Source organism: Trachypithecus francoisi, unplaced genomic scaffold (genome assembly GCF_009764315.1).
Source record: "Trachypithecus francoisi isolate TF-2019V2 unplaced genomic scaffold, Tfra_2.0 Lachesis_group12, whole genome shotgun sequence".
Lineage (NCBI taxonomy): Eukaryota > Metazoa > Chordata > Mammalia > Primates > Cercopithecidae > Trachypithecus > Trachypithecus francoisi.
Genome location: NW_022681457.1, coordinates 114145398 through 114161183, shown reverse-complemented (window position 1 = coordinate 114161183; position 15786 = coordinate 114145398). Strand labels below are relative to the sequence as shown.

Here is a 15786-nt window from a genome sequence, read left to right as displayed (position 1 = left end):
ATCCAACTCTGTAGTGTTTTTCTTTCTCTTGAAAAAATAGGGTTTATTGGCCGGGGCGGTGGCTCAAGCCTGTAATCCCAGCACTTTGGGAGGCCGAGACGGGCGGATCACGAGGTCAGGAGATCGAGACCATCCTGGCTAATATGGTGAAAACCCCATCTCTACTAAAAATACAAAAAACTAGCCGGGTGAGGTGGCGGGCGCCTGTAGTCCCAGCTACTCGGAGGCTGAGGCAGGAGAATGGCGTAAACCCAGGAGGCGGAGCTTGCAGTGAGCTGAGATCCGGCCACTGTACTGCAGCCCGGACGACAGAGCGAGACTCTGTCTCAAAAAAAAAAAAAAAAAAAAAAAAAAAACTTCACCATCATCTTATAGCTACCTAATCGCTGATTTTAGATAGAACAAATTACATTTTGACCGGGTGATCTCATACCATCTTTTTATAGGAAGAGACTTTGAATATGGTAAAATTTGAGGTGATAGGATATAACATGAAAATTGTTAAAAATTGTTCCTGGCCCGGCAAGGTGGCTCAAGCCTGTAATCCCAGCACTTTGGGAGGCCGAGACGGGCGATCACGAGGTCAGGAGATCGAGACCATCCTGGCTAACACGGTGAAACCCCGTCTCTACTAAAAATACAAAAAATTAGCCGGGTGTGGTGGCAGACGCCTGTAGTCCCAGCTACTCGGGAGGCTGAGGCAGGAGAATGGTGTGAACCCGGGAGGCGGAGCTTGCAGTGAGCCGAGATTGCGCCACTGCACTCCAGCCTGGGCGACAGAGCGAGACTCCGTCTCAAAAAAAAAAAAAAAAAAAAAAATGTCCTAATGCCCACAGCTTTATGAAATAGAAGCTCTCTAATTACAGTCATCAAAACTGCTGAGGAGGCAACGGTGGCCTTTCTGATGATGGCAGAGTGTTGGTGTTGGCAGAAGAATTTTCTTATTTCATTTATTAGCTAAGACTTAGAAGGAGACATTTTTAAAATGAGATTTAGCCTATTTCACTATCTAGGATTATCTCTATTATCTGGTATTATGCCAGAGTTGAAAATGCAAAAGTCTGCTCCTTTTTTTTTTTTTTTTTTTTTTGAGACAGAGTCTCACCTGTCACCCAGGCTGGAGTGCAGTGGCGTGATCTCGGCTCACTGCAAGCTCCGCCTCCCGGTTTACGCCATTCTCCTGCCTCAGCCTCCCGAGTAGCTGGGACTACAGGTGCCCGCCACCTTGCCGGCTAGTTTTCTGTATTTTTTAGTAGAGACGGGGTTTCACGGTGTTAGCCAGGATGGTCTCGATCTCCTGACCTCGTGATCCACCCGTCTTGGCCTCCCAAAGTGCTGGGATTACAGGCTTGAGCCACCGCGCCCGGCTAAAAGTCTGCTCCCTTAAAGGGAATTAAAACATGCTGTTGATATCAACATCCAACTCTGTAGTGTTTTTCTTTCTCTTGAAAAAATAGGGTTTATTGGCCGGGCGGCGGTGGCTCAAGCCTGTAATCCCAGCACTTTGGGAGCGAACGGCGGATCACGAGGTCAGGAGATCGGACCACCTGGCTATATGGTGAAACCCTGTCTCTACTTAAAAATACAAAAAACTAGCCGGGCGACGAGGCGGGCGCCTGTAGTCCCAGCTACTTGGGAGGCTGAGGCAGGAGAATGGCATAAACCCGGGAGGCGGAGCTTGCAGTGAGCTGAGATCTGGCCACTGCACTCCAGCCTGGGTGGCAGAGCAAGACTCCGTCTTAAAAAAAAAAAAAAAAAAATGCCGGGCGGTGGCTCATCTGTACCCAGCACTTTGGAGGCCGAGAACGGGCGGATCACGGGTCAGGAGATCGAGACCATCCTGGCTAACACGGTGAAACCCGTCTCTACTAAAAATACAAAAAAAAAACAGCCGGAGTGCGGGCCGCCTGTGTCCCAGCTACTCGGAGCTGAGGCAGGAGATGGCGGAACCCGGGAGGCGAGCTTGTATGAGCTGAGATCCGGCCACTGCACTCCAGCCTGGGCGCAGAGCGAGACTCGTCTCAAAAAAAAAAAAAAAAAAAAAAAAAAAAAAACACAGGGTTTTTGATTTCTACACTGCAAATAGTTATTACAAAATTTTTTTTCTTTTAAATACATTCACACAAGAGAAGTATAAAGCGATGGTAGTGACCAGCAAGAGGAATAATAATTATGTTAATCTTAACATCTGTGTGCCGGTTCTGTTTACGTTAATGTTGGAAAACTCCAGCTTGGAATCCAGAACCTCAAATCTGCAAATGGAATGTCTTGAGATAGGCATGTGGAAGTCAAACAGTTTCTCTCTTTTTCCCTGCTTTTAGAAGCTACACATAAAACGTTTTCCTTCTGTACTGTCACAGAACTTTTACATATATTCTCACTCCTAGTTGTGAAATGCCTAAAGAGAAGGAAATTCAATTTGCAGTCCAGCACAAAGGGGAGAATTTCTAAAATAAATAACTCTTTGTAGTCTTGATCTTTGTCTTCCTTTCTTTGCAGTCCACCTCAGCCATGCCGCCGATTCTTCCCTCCACCCATGCCTCTGTCCAAGCCAGGTGAGCACTCACTCTGCTTTTTGCATGATAATCTCTGTGTGAATACATCTCTTATTCTGAATGACTTCAAATAGAAGTCATGTTTGAATTTCTATCCTTCTATGTATCCACATGTATTCCTGCTCCTCTTGTGTATATCTAGTAGGAACTAGAATTCCTAGTTCCTGATTTAAAATAAGAAGTAAAGGCCGGACCCGGTGCCTCACGCCTGTAATCCCAGCGCTTTGGGAGACCGAGGCAGGTGGATCACCTGAGGTCAGGAGTTCGAGAACAGCCTGACCAACATGGTGAAACTCTCGTCTCTACTAAAAATACAAAATTAGCCGGGCATGGTGGCACACGCCTGTAATCCCAGCTACTTGGGAGGCTGAGGTAGGAGAATCGCTTGAACCAGGGAGGTGGAAGTTGCAGTGAGCTGAAATTGCACCTTTGTACTCCAGCCTGGGCAACAAGAGCGAAACTCCGTCTCAAAACAATATAAAATAAAATAATAAAATAAGACAAGAAGTAAGAAACGGTAGGGGGCCTTATCTACCAACTCTCTGGTCTTCTGTTTGCAGATTTTGATAGTCACTCTGTTCCTAAATCTTTCTGCTTTGTATGTACCTTCCCATAACTGTCAGGGGACTGGGCATTTCTTTGCATAGTACATTTATTCTGCATGTTCAGTGATCTTGTTTTGATTTTTCTTTATTTCTGTCCTTTTTCCTCATTGCCCATTCGCCAAATTCCCACCCCACCCTGTGGTCACTCTCCACCCAATGTATTCCCCATCTTCATCTGCCTTCAGACCATGAGAGAAAGATTGAGCTGATTCGGTTTCTCGTGTCTGGCTATGTGAATGTGCATGTCTTGGACACATTTTCTGAGCACGCCAGTGTGCTCGCATCCTCCGCTATTGCCATCTTCCAGGATGAGGCTGACCCATTGCCGCCTTTTCTCTTTCTGCCAGTTCCCAGCTGCCAGAGCGAGAGGGTACCCAAACGAGATGGTTAGTAGCTGAATTAGCTCCACCTTAGATGTAGAACCAACCTCAGGCGCTTGTCCTGAAGCCTGGCTCTCTGCATATGAAACACTGACATTTCCGTTTGCAACTTGAGCTGAATGTAGAGCTCAGCACATTTTCAAGGTCGTATCACATTTTCTTCCTAGAGATTTGGGAAGCATTTTCTCTACATGTGCCCGTTTCACATCACCGTGTCAGTGGGGGAGGCCCTTGCATTTGTTTTTATGGATTCTTTGCAATAGTATTTTTAATTTGGAAGATTTTACTAGTAGATGGTTTGTTAGAATACTTCTGGTTTTGCTTTCTGACCCCTTAGATGACTGCCAGGATCACTTACCCTATTTTCTTTCTGACTAGCATCACCAACTCATGTGAAACAGCTGGGCTGAATACTGGTGATAGGGTACACATGTGAATAGTGCTAAATGATTTATAAAGCCCCTTTTTATACATTATGTTAGTGGATCTTCATGATCGCTTTTCAAGATAGTAGGCTAAATATTAGGATCTACAGTTTATAAATGAGGAGACAGACTCCCAGAGGTTAAGCAGCTTAACTAAAGTCACATAGCATCAGTACAGTTAAGAATATGGAGTTTAAATCTGGTCGGGTGTGGTGGCTCGCACCTGTAATCCCAGCACTTTGGGAGGCTGAGTCAGACAGATTGCTTGACCTCAAGAGTTAGAGACCAGCCTGGGCAACATGGCGAAACCCCGTTTCTACAAAAAAAATGCAAAAATTAGCCGGGCGCGGTGGTGCACGCCTTTGGTCTCAGCTACTCAGGAGGCTGATGTGGGAGGATGGTTTGAGGCTGGGGGCAGAGGTTGCAGTAAGCCGAGATCACGCCATAAAAAACAAAAAAAAAGAATATGGAATTTAAATCTGAAGAAAATGTGTAACATAAGATCATATACAGAATCCTGTATTTATAAATGAGACCTGTGGTACCCAACTTTGTCCTCACGTTGGTATCGCCTGGGAAACTTTACCCCTCATGGAGGAAGAACTGTGTCCTTCCCTTAGAGATTGTGATTTAATTGATCTGGGGTATGTCCTGGACTTTAAGGTCCCCAGGTGCTCCTATGTGCAGGGAGGTTTGGGAACCACTAGGCTGGAGGATGGGTCTTTTCTCCAGGACACCAGCTTTGATTGAGCCCCTGTGACGTGTGAGGCTTTCCAAGCCTTGTCTCTCCCATGTTTTTTTTTTTGTTTTTTTTGTTTTTTTGTTTTTGAGATGGAGTCTTGCTCTGTCTCCCAGGCTGGAGTGCAATGGCCGGATCTCAGCTCGCTGCAAGCTCTGCCTCCCGGGTTTACGCCATTCTCCTGCCTCAGCCTCTCGAGTAGCTGGAACTACAGGCTCCCGCCACCTCGCCCGGCTAGTTTTTTTTTAATATATTTTTAGTAGAGACGGGGTTTCACCGTGTTAGCCAGGATGGTCTCAATCTCCTGACCTCGTGATCCGCCTGTCTCGGCCTCCCAAAGTGCTGGGATTACAGGCTTGAGCCACCACACCTGGCTGTCTCTCCCATGTTAGTCCCATGCTCTGCATGCCACACAATTTGAGATTCTGGAATTGGAAGGTTTCATGAGTACATTTATTCTACACAAAAGCTGTTTTCTCATCATTAGAGACAGTTTGTTGAGGAAAAAAATACTGATTTCTTCATTTTCCTTGTTCTCTGAATTTAGAGATAACTAATAACTTGCAAAGTTTATGTTGGTGTTTCTCTGGGTCTTTTGCATTGCAATCTTTCCCCTGACTCTTGCTGCCTTTCCCAAGTATGTCTTTAAAGACTGACATTAGAGAAGCTTGTACTTCTGCTGAGTAGTCTTGGACCAGATTTTGACATACTCTAAAAACTTTTCAAAGTTCCAGCGACCAAGTTAAACACGATGAGCAAAACCAGCCTTGGCCAGAGCATGAGCAAGTATGACCTCCTGGTTTGGTTTGAGATCAGTGAACTGGAGCCTACAGGAGAGTAAGTCCAACTTAATAATTTTTTAAATAAGGCAAAATGTTTCAAATTAGGAAATGCAATTTTGAATCTTCTTGTATTTGGGTTCATGAATCATTGTCACTGTCAAATTCCAGGGGTAATTTTGTTTTTGTTTTTGTTTTAATATAGATGCAGTCTTGTTATGTTGACCAGGTTAGTCTTGACCACTCCTGGCCTCAAGCAGTCCTCCTGCCTCGGCCTCCCAGCATTATAGGCCTCCCTATAATGCTGAGACTATAGGCATGAGCCACCACACCTGGCCGAATTCCAGTTTTGAGTTGATTTTTGGTGGTCTTGATATTTGAATCAGATGTTTGTCAAAGAACTGACTGTTTAGCATAATAATTTACCTTCTCGTTAGCAACAGCAAAATCATGGAGACAGGCAAATCTTCTTGTTTTTTGGGTTTTTTTTTTTTTGAGATAGAGGCTTGCTCTGTTGCCCAGGCTGGAGTGCAATGGCGTGATCTCGGCTCACTGCAACCTCTGCCTCCCAGGTTCAAGCGATTCTCCTGCCTCAGCCTCCTGTGTAGCTGGGATTACAGGTGCATGCCACCACACCCGGCTCATTTTTGTATTTTTAGTAAAGGCAGGGTTTCACCATGTTGGCCAGGCTGGTCTCGAACTCCCTACCTCAGGTGATCTGCCCGCCTCGGCCTCCCAAAGTACTGGGATTACAGGCGTGAACCACTGTGCCAGGCGGTACCTTGTTATAAGGGTTTTATCATAGTGGGTTTTATCAGTAGTAAAGCAAAAGGAGCATATTGCATAGAATATGGTAAAGACTTAACATGACTAATGTCAAGGAGGACATAGAAGGGCAGAATCTTTTCCTAGACCAGGGTTTCTCAACCTCAGCACTATTTGGGGCTAGATAAATCTGTGTTGTGAGGGGCTATCCTGTGCATTTAGAATATTTGGCAGCATCCCTGGCCCCTATCCATAAGATGCCAGTAGCAGCTCCACTCTATTTGTGACAACCAAAAATGTCTTCAGACATTGCCAAATATCCCCCAGAGGGAGAATCCTCAGTTGAGAACCACTGTCCTAGATCAAAATGATACCATCAGCTTACTCTGTCTCGATGAGCTGAGTTAGAGTAAGTGATTAATATAATTGTTGTATATAATCATCTCTAAAATGCTTTTGGAAAAACACAAATGAAAGAGATGTTACTCTTAGGACAGAGGCAAGGGGCTGTATCCGGTAATGTAAAGGGTAAGGGTAAATGTTATCCTCATGTTCTCCTATATGTAATTCTGAGAACCACCATCATGGTCATCATCAGGAAACACTAAGTTCCTACTATGTTAAGTGTGATTCTGTTAATCTTGTATGTGGTTGTCAGTAGTGACAGTGCTTTGAGGAATTTGACTTTTCATAGACCTATAATGTGATTACAAGTTGCATTATGAGGGAGAGGTAGTTACAGTAATTGTTTCTACTGAATTAATTGCTTTCTGAATCTTAAAAAACTATAGTCTGAAATTATCTGTGTTTCTTATCTCCTGTCAATTGCCATTGCACTTCTACATTATTTATTGAATACTTAACATCAAGGGGCTGAACGCAACCAAAAGATATTACTGTCCTTTGAGTACTCAAGTCTAGAGAGGATTGAGACGCAGATGTGTGGAAAGGATTAGTAAATGCAAATGACTGTATGATTAAATGCCAGCATGGGTGAGAAAGACATGGGATCAGAATTTATCAAAACAAAGACCACCAGGGGCGAACCCTTGCAGATGAAGTAGCACTTAGTTGTTTCTTTTGCGTTTCTGATTTTATAGGTATATCCCAGCTGTGGTTGACCATACAGCAGGCTTGCCTTGCCAGGGGACATTTTTGCTTCATCAGGTACTAATGAGGGACCAAAATAGGCCTCGGAGGGAATGCTGAAAAGAGTTTAGAATAAGAGATGGAACTCTTTCTCGGTTTTCATCTCTGTTTCAAAGGGTGGGCGGGGCATTGTCCTGTTGTCATTTTTTTCTTTTTTTCTATGTCTGTTTTTTGATATTTCTTCCTCAGACCTTGGCTTATATTTACCCTTGCTTTTATATGTATTTAGAGTAGCTATTTTGAAAAATATTTTATTTCATTTAATTACTCTAATTTGTGTAGCTCCTACGTCACTTTTAATACTTTTCAGGATGTTTGGAAGCTCTGTGCTTTCACACCAAAAGTTCTTAATAGGGGTAGAGGATGAAGGTTTCAATGGACTAAAAATCTGGTTATGAAATATAGGTCCCCTTTTGGTAAATCAAGAGTAGGTTCAGTCAGTGTTCAAAAGTACTTAAGACCCAAGTGGGCATAGGGACTAGGGATACCGTACACTTGGGACATACAGTCAGGGCGTGGTTGAATACTTATTATGCAAGGGGCTGGGATGCAGCCACCTAATCTCCTGTGATAGATTATGGTTTTATTCTTAAAACCATAGAGAAAAAGAATTTTTTTTTTTTTTTTTGAGGCGGAGTCTCGCTCTGTCGCCCGGACTGGAGTGCAGTGGCCGGATCTCAGCTCACTGCAAGCTCCGCCTCCCGGGTTTACGCCATTCTCCTGCCTCAGCCTCCCGAGTAGCTGGGACTACAGGCGCCCGCCGCCTCGCCCGGCTAGTTTTTGTATTTTTAGTAGAGACGGGGTTTCACCGTGTTCGCCAGGATGGTCTCGATCTCCTGACCTCGTGATCCGCCCGTCTCAGCCTCCCAAAGTGCTGGGATTACAGGCTTGAGCCACCGCGCCCGGCCAGAGAAAAAGAATTTTTAAAAAAAGAAAGAAAAGAAAACCGTATCAGACCTGACTATTCCTTAGTCCCTGACACATCTCCCTTTTTTTTGAATAACAATGTGGATAGCATTTTCCCTCTTTCCACGCCTCTCCTTCCTGCTCATCCCCCATGCCATGCCATACAGCCCAGAAAACAGTAGACGAGAGGAGATAATAGATTGCTCCAGCTAAATTGCACCCCTGCTTCATTACCTAGGGCATCCAGCGAAGGATCACAGTGACCATCATCCATGAGAAGGGGAGCGAGCTCCATTGGAAGGATGTTCGTGAACTGGTGGTCGGTGAGTACATTTCATCAGCCAAGGACAGAACCAGGACTTATAGAGAATTTTTTTTTGTTTTTTGAGATAGGGTCTTGCTCTGTCACCCAGGCTGGAGTACAATGATGAGATCATAGTTCTCTGTAGCCTCAAACTCCTGGGCTCAAGCGATCCTCCTGCCTCAGGTTCCCATGTAACTGGGACTACAGGTGTGAGGCACTGTGTCCTGTTAGAGATGTTATTCTTCCCTGTTTGTGGTACAGGGAATGTGTGGAAGACCATGTTGGGAAACATAGACTATGGAGCTGTAGAGGCCTTGAGTTTGAAACTCTGTATTCCTGTTTCTTCACTCGATCATTAGTGATATGTTATCAAACTAACTCAGTTACCAGAGTATGGTTCTGTGATAGAGGCTGTGAGAGGGCATAAAAGAAATCTCTGCTGGCTGGGTGTGGTGGCTCATGCCTGTAATTCCAGCACTTTTGGAGGCTGAGATGGGTGGATTACTTGAGCTCAGGAGTTTGAGTCTGGCCAAGGTAGCAAAATCCCATCTCTACAAAAAAATATGAAAATTAGCTGGGCATGATGGCATGTACCTGTAGTCTCGGCTACTCAGGAGGCTGAGGTGGGAGGATCGCTTAAACTTGGGAGGTGGAGGTTGCAGTGAGCTGAGATGGCACCACTGCATTCAAGCCTGGACAACAGAGTGGGACTCTGTCTCAAAAAAAAAAGAAAAGAAAAATCTCTACTAATTGTGAGCTTGCAGTTTAGTTAGGGAGACAGCATATATATATGCAGAATGCTTTGATGAATAAATACCAAAATAAAGACAAAGGAAGATCTATGCTAAGAGAGTTAACAGTGAAAACAAGCCAGGAGGACTGAATAGATTCAAGAAAAATTAGAGGGGTTTTGTTTTTTTGTTTTCCAGATGCAAGCATTTTGAGTAAGAGAGTCAGGAATATGTCTAACATGCAAATGACAAGAAACCCCATGGCCAGAGTGGAGAAATTAAATTAAGGTGTATTGGCTAGAGAGTGTGAACTTTAGAATGACAGTCTGAGGCAGGAGTTTGGAACTTTTGTTGCTATGGACCTCTTTGGCAGTGGTGAAGGCTTAGAATTGTTTTCAAATGTGAAAAATAGGATTACAAAAGAAACCGATAATATTGAAATACGCTTGTTAAAACATTAAGCTCTTCTTTATTGATGCATGAAATAACAAGTTTTTAGCAGTTATTCTAATTACCATACTTTCAAAGTAGTGATCAATGAAAAAGATACTTTGTGGCCAGGCTCGGTGGCTCACGCCTGTAATCTCAGCACTTTGGGAGGCTGAGGTGGGCGGATCACAAGGTCAAGAGATCAAGACCATCCTGACCAACATGGTGAAACCCCGTCTTTAGTAAAAATACAAAAATTAGCTGGCCGTGGTGGCGCACGCCTGTAGTCCCAGGTACTCGGGAGGCTGAGACAGGAGAATCGTTTGAACCTGCGAGGCAGAGGTTGTAGTGAGCCAAGATTGTATCACTGTACTCCAGCCTGGCAACAGCATGAGACTCTGTCTAAAAATAAATAAAAAAATAGATATTTTGCATGTGGAAACATCTGTGGTTTCTACTGGGGACAGAGTCATGGGTACTGGCCAATTCTGTGGTTTATTGCATTCCTTTGTGATTGAAGGAGATGTCAATTTTTAGTTAAAGGTTTGTGAAAATAAAGATGTAATTTTTTTCCCATCCAAGCTCAAGGACCCTCTGAATTCTGTCCACAGAGTGCTTGTGTCTCTCTGGACCAGTTTAAGAACCTTGGGGCCAGGCACAGTGGCTCACGCCTATAATCCCAGCACTTTGGGAGGCCAAGGTGGGCGGATCGCTTAAGTTCAGGAGTTTGAGACTAGCCTAGACAACATGGCAAAACCCTGTCTCTCTACAAATAAGCTGGGTGTGGTGGCGCGTGCCTGTAGTTTCAACTACTCAGGAGGCTGAGGCTGGAGGATTGTTTGAACCTGAGAAGTCGAGGCTGCAGTGACTCATGATCATGCCACTGCATGACAGAGTGAGACTCTGTCAAAAAAAAAAAAAAAAAATCCTTGGAAGGGAGATTATGTTCTCTCTTGTCTGGGGCAGCGGTGGTCGTAGCTTTTCAAGATTTTTCATAATAAATTTTTCTTTTTTTAATTTAGTTTTTTTAAAACTTTATTTACAAAGCACTGAATGTCCTTTGACAAAATTAATGTTTATATGGAACACTAATACTGAAACAGAAGAGATGCTTTTTCTGACCAGAGAAGGAGAGGGAGGATGTAGAGGCAGTGGTTACTATGGCTTCTCTGAAGAACCCGTATTTTTAGTTTATTAACAAACTCTGATGTAGTGTTTACCATGTGCCAGGTGGTTTTCTGAATGCTCCAAAAATACTAGTTTATTTAATCCTCATAACAACATATGGAAGGAATTGTTATTCTCACTTGACATATGAGGGAACTGAGGCTCAGAGAGGTTGAACCTTAGGCCCAAAGCCTCACAGGTGGTAGGAGTTGGAACCCAGGCAGTCCAGCACTGGAGGCCAAGTCCTTAACCTCTATGCAATGCTGCATCCCCTAGTGTTAACTTGAAAACAGAGTGTAGGATTTTGAGCAAGAAAGGGGTGTAATAAAGTCAGCATGGCCAGGTGTGGTGGCTCATGCCTATAATTTCAGCACTTTGGGAGGCCAAGGCAGGAGGATCGTTTGAGCCTAGGAGTTCGAGACCAGCCTGAGCAACATAGTGGGGCCCTGTCTCTATAATAAAGTGAAATATAATAGCTGGATGTGGTGCTGCAGGCCTAAAGTCCCAGTTACTCAGGTGGCTTACGTGGGAGGATCACTTGAGCCCAGGAATTCAAGGCTGCAGTGGGCTATGATTGCACCACCGCACTCCAGCCTGGGGGACAGACCAAGACCCTATTTAAAAAAAACAACAAAAAACAGTCAGTGGCTTAAGAAGTTGCTATTAGGTGAGAGTAGAATGGATTGGAACAGGGGAGGTGTGAATAGCAGGGAGACCAGTTAAATGGCTATTGCAGGTTCCAGATCAGAGAGGAGGTGGCCTTTTGTGATCAGGGCAATGATATTATAAATAAAAGTTGGGATGAATGTGAGAAACTCTTTGAATAAAGAATCGATATGGTTTCATAGTTAACTCAATGTGGGAAGTAATGGAGTCAGACCATGGAGGACCCTACAGGTAACCAAATGACCCTTCCAGCTCCTGAACTTACACATAGATTTAAAAGTTTCTTTTTGGCTTAATGAATTCATGTTTTGTTTTTAAATGTGTCTGTGCTCTGTTTTCTTTATCCTTTCTTTTAGGTCGTATTCGGAATAAACCTGAGGTGGATGAAGCTGCAGTTGATGCCATCCTCTCCCTAAATATTATTTCTGCCAAGTACCTGAAGTCTTCCCACAACTCTAGCAGGTAGGACACCCAGAGCAGTGTGAAGAGTCCACACTTGTGGACGTTAATTGGTACACCGTTAGGTTCCTTACTCATTGACTCCCAGTTCGGACGAAGAAATTAACTCCCTTCTCCCTTCTAGCTTCAAAAATCTCTTTATTTCTTCACCTGGCTGCTGTGCTGTCCAGAAAGAAAGAAAGTATTGGAGATATTGGTATGTGATCAGTTACTATTAGAGAGTGGAAGTGATCTGTCCCACGTGAAGTTTGAATAGATGTAACAAGTGATAAAAGAAAATTGGAGAAAGAAAACTCAGTATATTCCCCAAGGATTTAAAAGTACAAATTAATTATTGCCAAGACTAAATGTTTTCCTGTGAAATTGTTGCTGTGGAGAGAAGGGTTTCTCTCACTCCTAAGTATCATGGAAATGTGCCCTCTAAGATAAAATGAAGCCTCTTGTTATTAGTCTTTGCTGCTACTGCTATAGGCTCAATTATCCTTAGTATTTGGTTTTCATTTATGCACAAAAGTGATACGTAATACGGACTCTTACGACCAAGATTGGCTGCCATAAATAGTAGATTTTATTTTGTTTTTTATTTTAAATGTTTCACTTAAAATTGTCTTTTATAATCGGGTGATAACAGACAATTCATAAAGTACATAGCCATTCTATTTTCCCTTGTAAAACTTGAACTAAACCAGCTGGGGTCCTCTTACCTCACCCAGGAAAGGAGTTCTCATTGTCTCAGAGACTCTGTCTCTATATCCTAGGGGCAGGGAAACAGGAGCGGCTGTCTCTTCTAATGTGGGCTGAGCACAGTGCCTTCCCACCACAGGACTTTGCTGTGCTTCAGTCTGCTCCTGAAAAATTTGTTTACATCCGTGTTGAGAGGAAGGAGGGAAAGAATAAGACAATAGTCAGAAATGGAGTGAAAGGTTTGGACCAGGATTAATTTCTTTCTGTTGTTCTTTTGTATTATAGTTTACCATAGGAAAGAGAAAAAGGAAACCTGTGTTTGCTGGCAGGGGCTGTTAAAAAAGAGGGAAGGAGTGACGAGGGTTTGGGGAGGAGAGTGGCAGAGATCAAGACGGGTGCTTTAACTATCCGTGGGCAAAATCATGAACAATACTATTTCCCTGAAGTCTGCAGTAATTCTGCATAGCTCTCTGTTTTCTGCCAATGTTCAGCTGGGTTTTACCACCACATTTTCTTTTTTGTTGTTGTTTTTTTGTTTTTTTTCACAGCAGCATTTGTTTTAATTAAAAAAAACAACTGAAAAAATACTATCCATGTGTGAAAATTGATAAAGGATATTCATACAATGGTATACTATTCAACAGCAAAAACAAGTGAACAAAGCTACATACTCACTGAGTGAATTTCAAACACATGAAGTTGGGTAAAAAAGGCAAATTACTAAAAAGGATGTCAGTATGATAACATGCATACTAAAATAAAAAACGATGCTGCATTTATTCTGGGGTAGAAAAGCTCTGGGGTACTAAAAATGAAAATAATTAAAAATATTGGTGCAAGTATGGAGAAAGAAGATGTCTTTAATGTCTAGACCAGGGTGCGGTGGCTCACATCTGTAATCCCAGCACTTTGGGAGGCCAAGATGGGTGGATCACCTGAGGTCAGGAGTCCAAGACCAGCCTGACCAACATGGAGAATGCCCATCTCTACTAAAAATACAAAAAATTAGCCGGGCGTGGTGGCACATGCCTGTAATCCCAGCTATGTGGGAGGCTGAGGCAGTAGAATCGCTTGAACCCCAGAGGCAGAGGTTATGGCAAGCTGAGATGGGTCCATTGCACTCCAGCCTGGGTTACAAGAGTAAAACTCTGTCTCAAAAAAAAAAAAAAAAAAAAATTATACTAAAAAAAAAAACGTCCCCCTGGTTTTGTGGCCGGGTGCGGTGGCTCACACCTGTAATCCCAGCACTTTGGGAGGCTGAAGTGGGCAGATCACCTGAGCTCGGGAGTTCAAGACCAGTCTGACCAACATGGAGAAACCCTGTCTCTAAAAAAAGAAAAAAGAAAAATGTCTAGACTAACACTATCCAATATAGCTTTCTACAATGACAGAAATGTTCTATTATCTGTACCACCACATTTTCTTTGTAGCTATGAAAAATGTATTGTAAATTTCCGTAGGGTACTTAGTAAAATATACAGGGAAAGATGGGCTTTGGTTGAAATACTGGTTATTCTAAGTTTGCCTCCATTAGAGTAGCTTTGAGAAGTCCTTTAATTCATGCCCAACAACAGGTCAGGTGCTACAAGAAATGAATTTGGCTTTGTTAAAAGTAGCTTATCTTGTGAGTTAGAATGAGTTGATCAAAAAAGGCTGAAGTCAAGAATAACAAAAAGAAAAACACCTAAATATTTCTGTTCTAATTTAAACTATATAAATCTACATTAATTCACCAAGCTTTTGCTGGAAGGCCATGGCCTTTTCTTTAATTATAAGGTCATTTACTGGAATTCTGATTCTTTCTTGCAAAACCACACCCGTAATTCATTATCTGTGACTTTTAGTTTGGTGGAGCAAGAATTAGAAATCTGTGAAGAAAATCTAAGTTCAAAATCCTTTAAACTTTTTACCATTTAATAACATTTTACCATTTAAACATTTTATCATTTTCCCCTTTCTTTTACATTTATCTCACCCAAACTTAAGAGTAATTTATTTATTTATTTATTTATTTATTTATTTATTTTTGAGACAGAGTCTCGCTCTGTGGCCCAGGCTGGAGTGCAGTGGCCGGATCTCCGCTCACTGCAAGCTCCGCCTCCTGGGTTCCCGCCATTCTCCTGCCTCAGCCTCCCGAGTAGCTGGGACTACAGGCGCCCGCCACCACGCCCGGCTAGTTTTTTTGTATTTTTTAGTAGAGACGGGGTTTCACCGTGTTAGCCAGGATGGTCTCGATCTCTTGACCTCGTGATCCACCCGTCTCGGCCTCCCAAAGTGCTGGGATTACAGGCTTGAGCCACCGCGCCCGGCCTTAACAGTAATTTTTAAACAACTCACCATTATCAAACCTTTTGAAAACATTCAACTTAGTTTTCACAGGAACAAAAATTATTTGTTTTCATCTTTCATTGATTTGCCTAATGTTTAATGAAGTTAGATAATAATAACAAGTACGACTGGCAGAAACAGATTTGGGACCAGATACTACTGACATTTGATAAGCACTCAACTTAACTCGTCAGAGTGAAGTGTCTGGGCAAATGAGACATCTTTGTAGTTTAGAATGCTCAAGGAGAACTAGCCATCAATCTGTATATTTTAGGGATATAGAAAACATGTAGGTTAATATGGTAAGTGGCATAATGGAGTTTGGTTAAGAGAACTTTCGTTCCATTTGTCTAAGGTTTAATGTTTAAAGTTGAACTTACCTCCAATTTCGGTATATTATGTATTTATCTTAGAGGGCTTTGCTAATATATTGATAGTAGAGTATAATTGACAAGGGACTATTATTCCTTTTCTTCCCAGTCCTACATTTATGTTAATGCATTGACTTGGTTTTCCCTTAACTCCATAGCAATTTCCTATTATTCTCAATATTAAGTCACCACTGAAAGGGGTATTGATGGTGGTGGTCTCCACTTTCCCTCCTATGTCTGGCATTTTCCTTAGTTGGAAGTCTCAGGAGAGGGTTCCATGTTTTTGTAAGTCCTCTATTGAATTGTGTTCCATGGGATTCTCTGTTAATTGTCCACTTGAATTC

At 42.8% G+C, this 15786-nt stretch overlaps 1 protein-coding gene across 8 annotated transcripts in view; it reads left to right on the top strand.

The window, feature by feature from the left end:
- The window catches only part of KIF1B (kinesin family member 1B), a 187841-nt gene that overhangs the window by 141772 nt on the left and 30283 nt on the right, over positions 1-15786 (top strand). For all 8 annotated transcript variants that reach the window (XM_033228421.1, XM_033228427.1, XM_033228424.1 and 5 more), the window contains 5 exons: positions 2500-2555; positions 5433-5541; positions 7349-7415; positions 8542-8626; positions 11957-12062. In XM_033228421.1, the coding sequence (XP_033084312.1) occupies positions 2500-2555; positions 5433-5541; positions 7349-7415; positions 8542-8626; positions 11957-12062 (423 nt within the window). The remainder of the gene's footprint in view (positions 1-2499; positions 2556-5432; positions 5542-7348; positions 7416-8541; positions 8627-11956; positions 12063-15786) is intronic.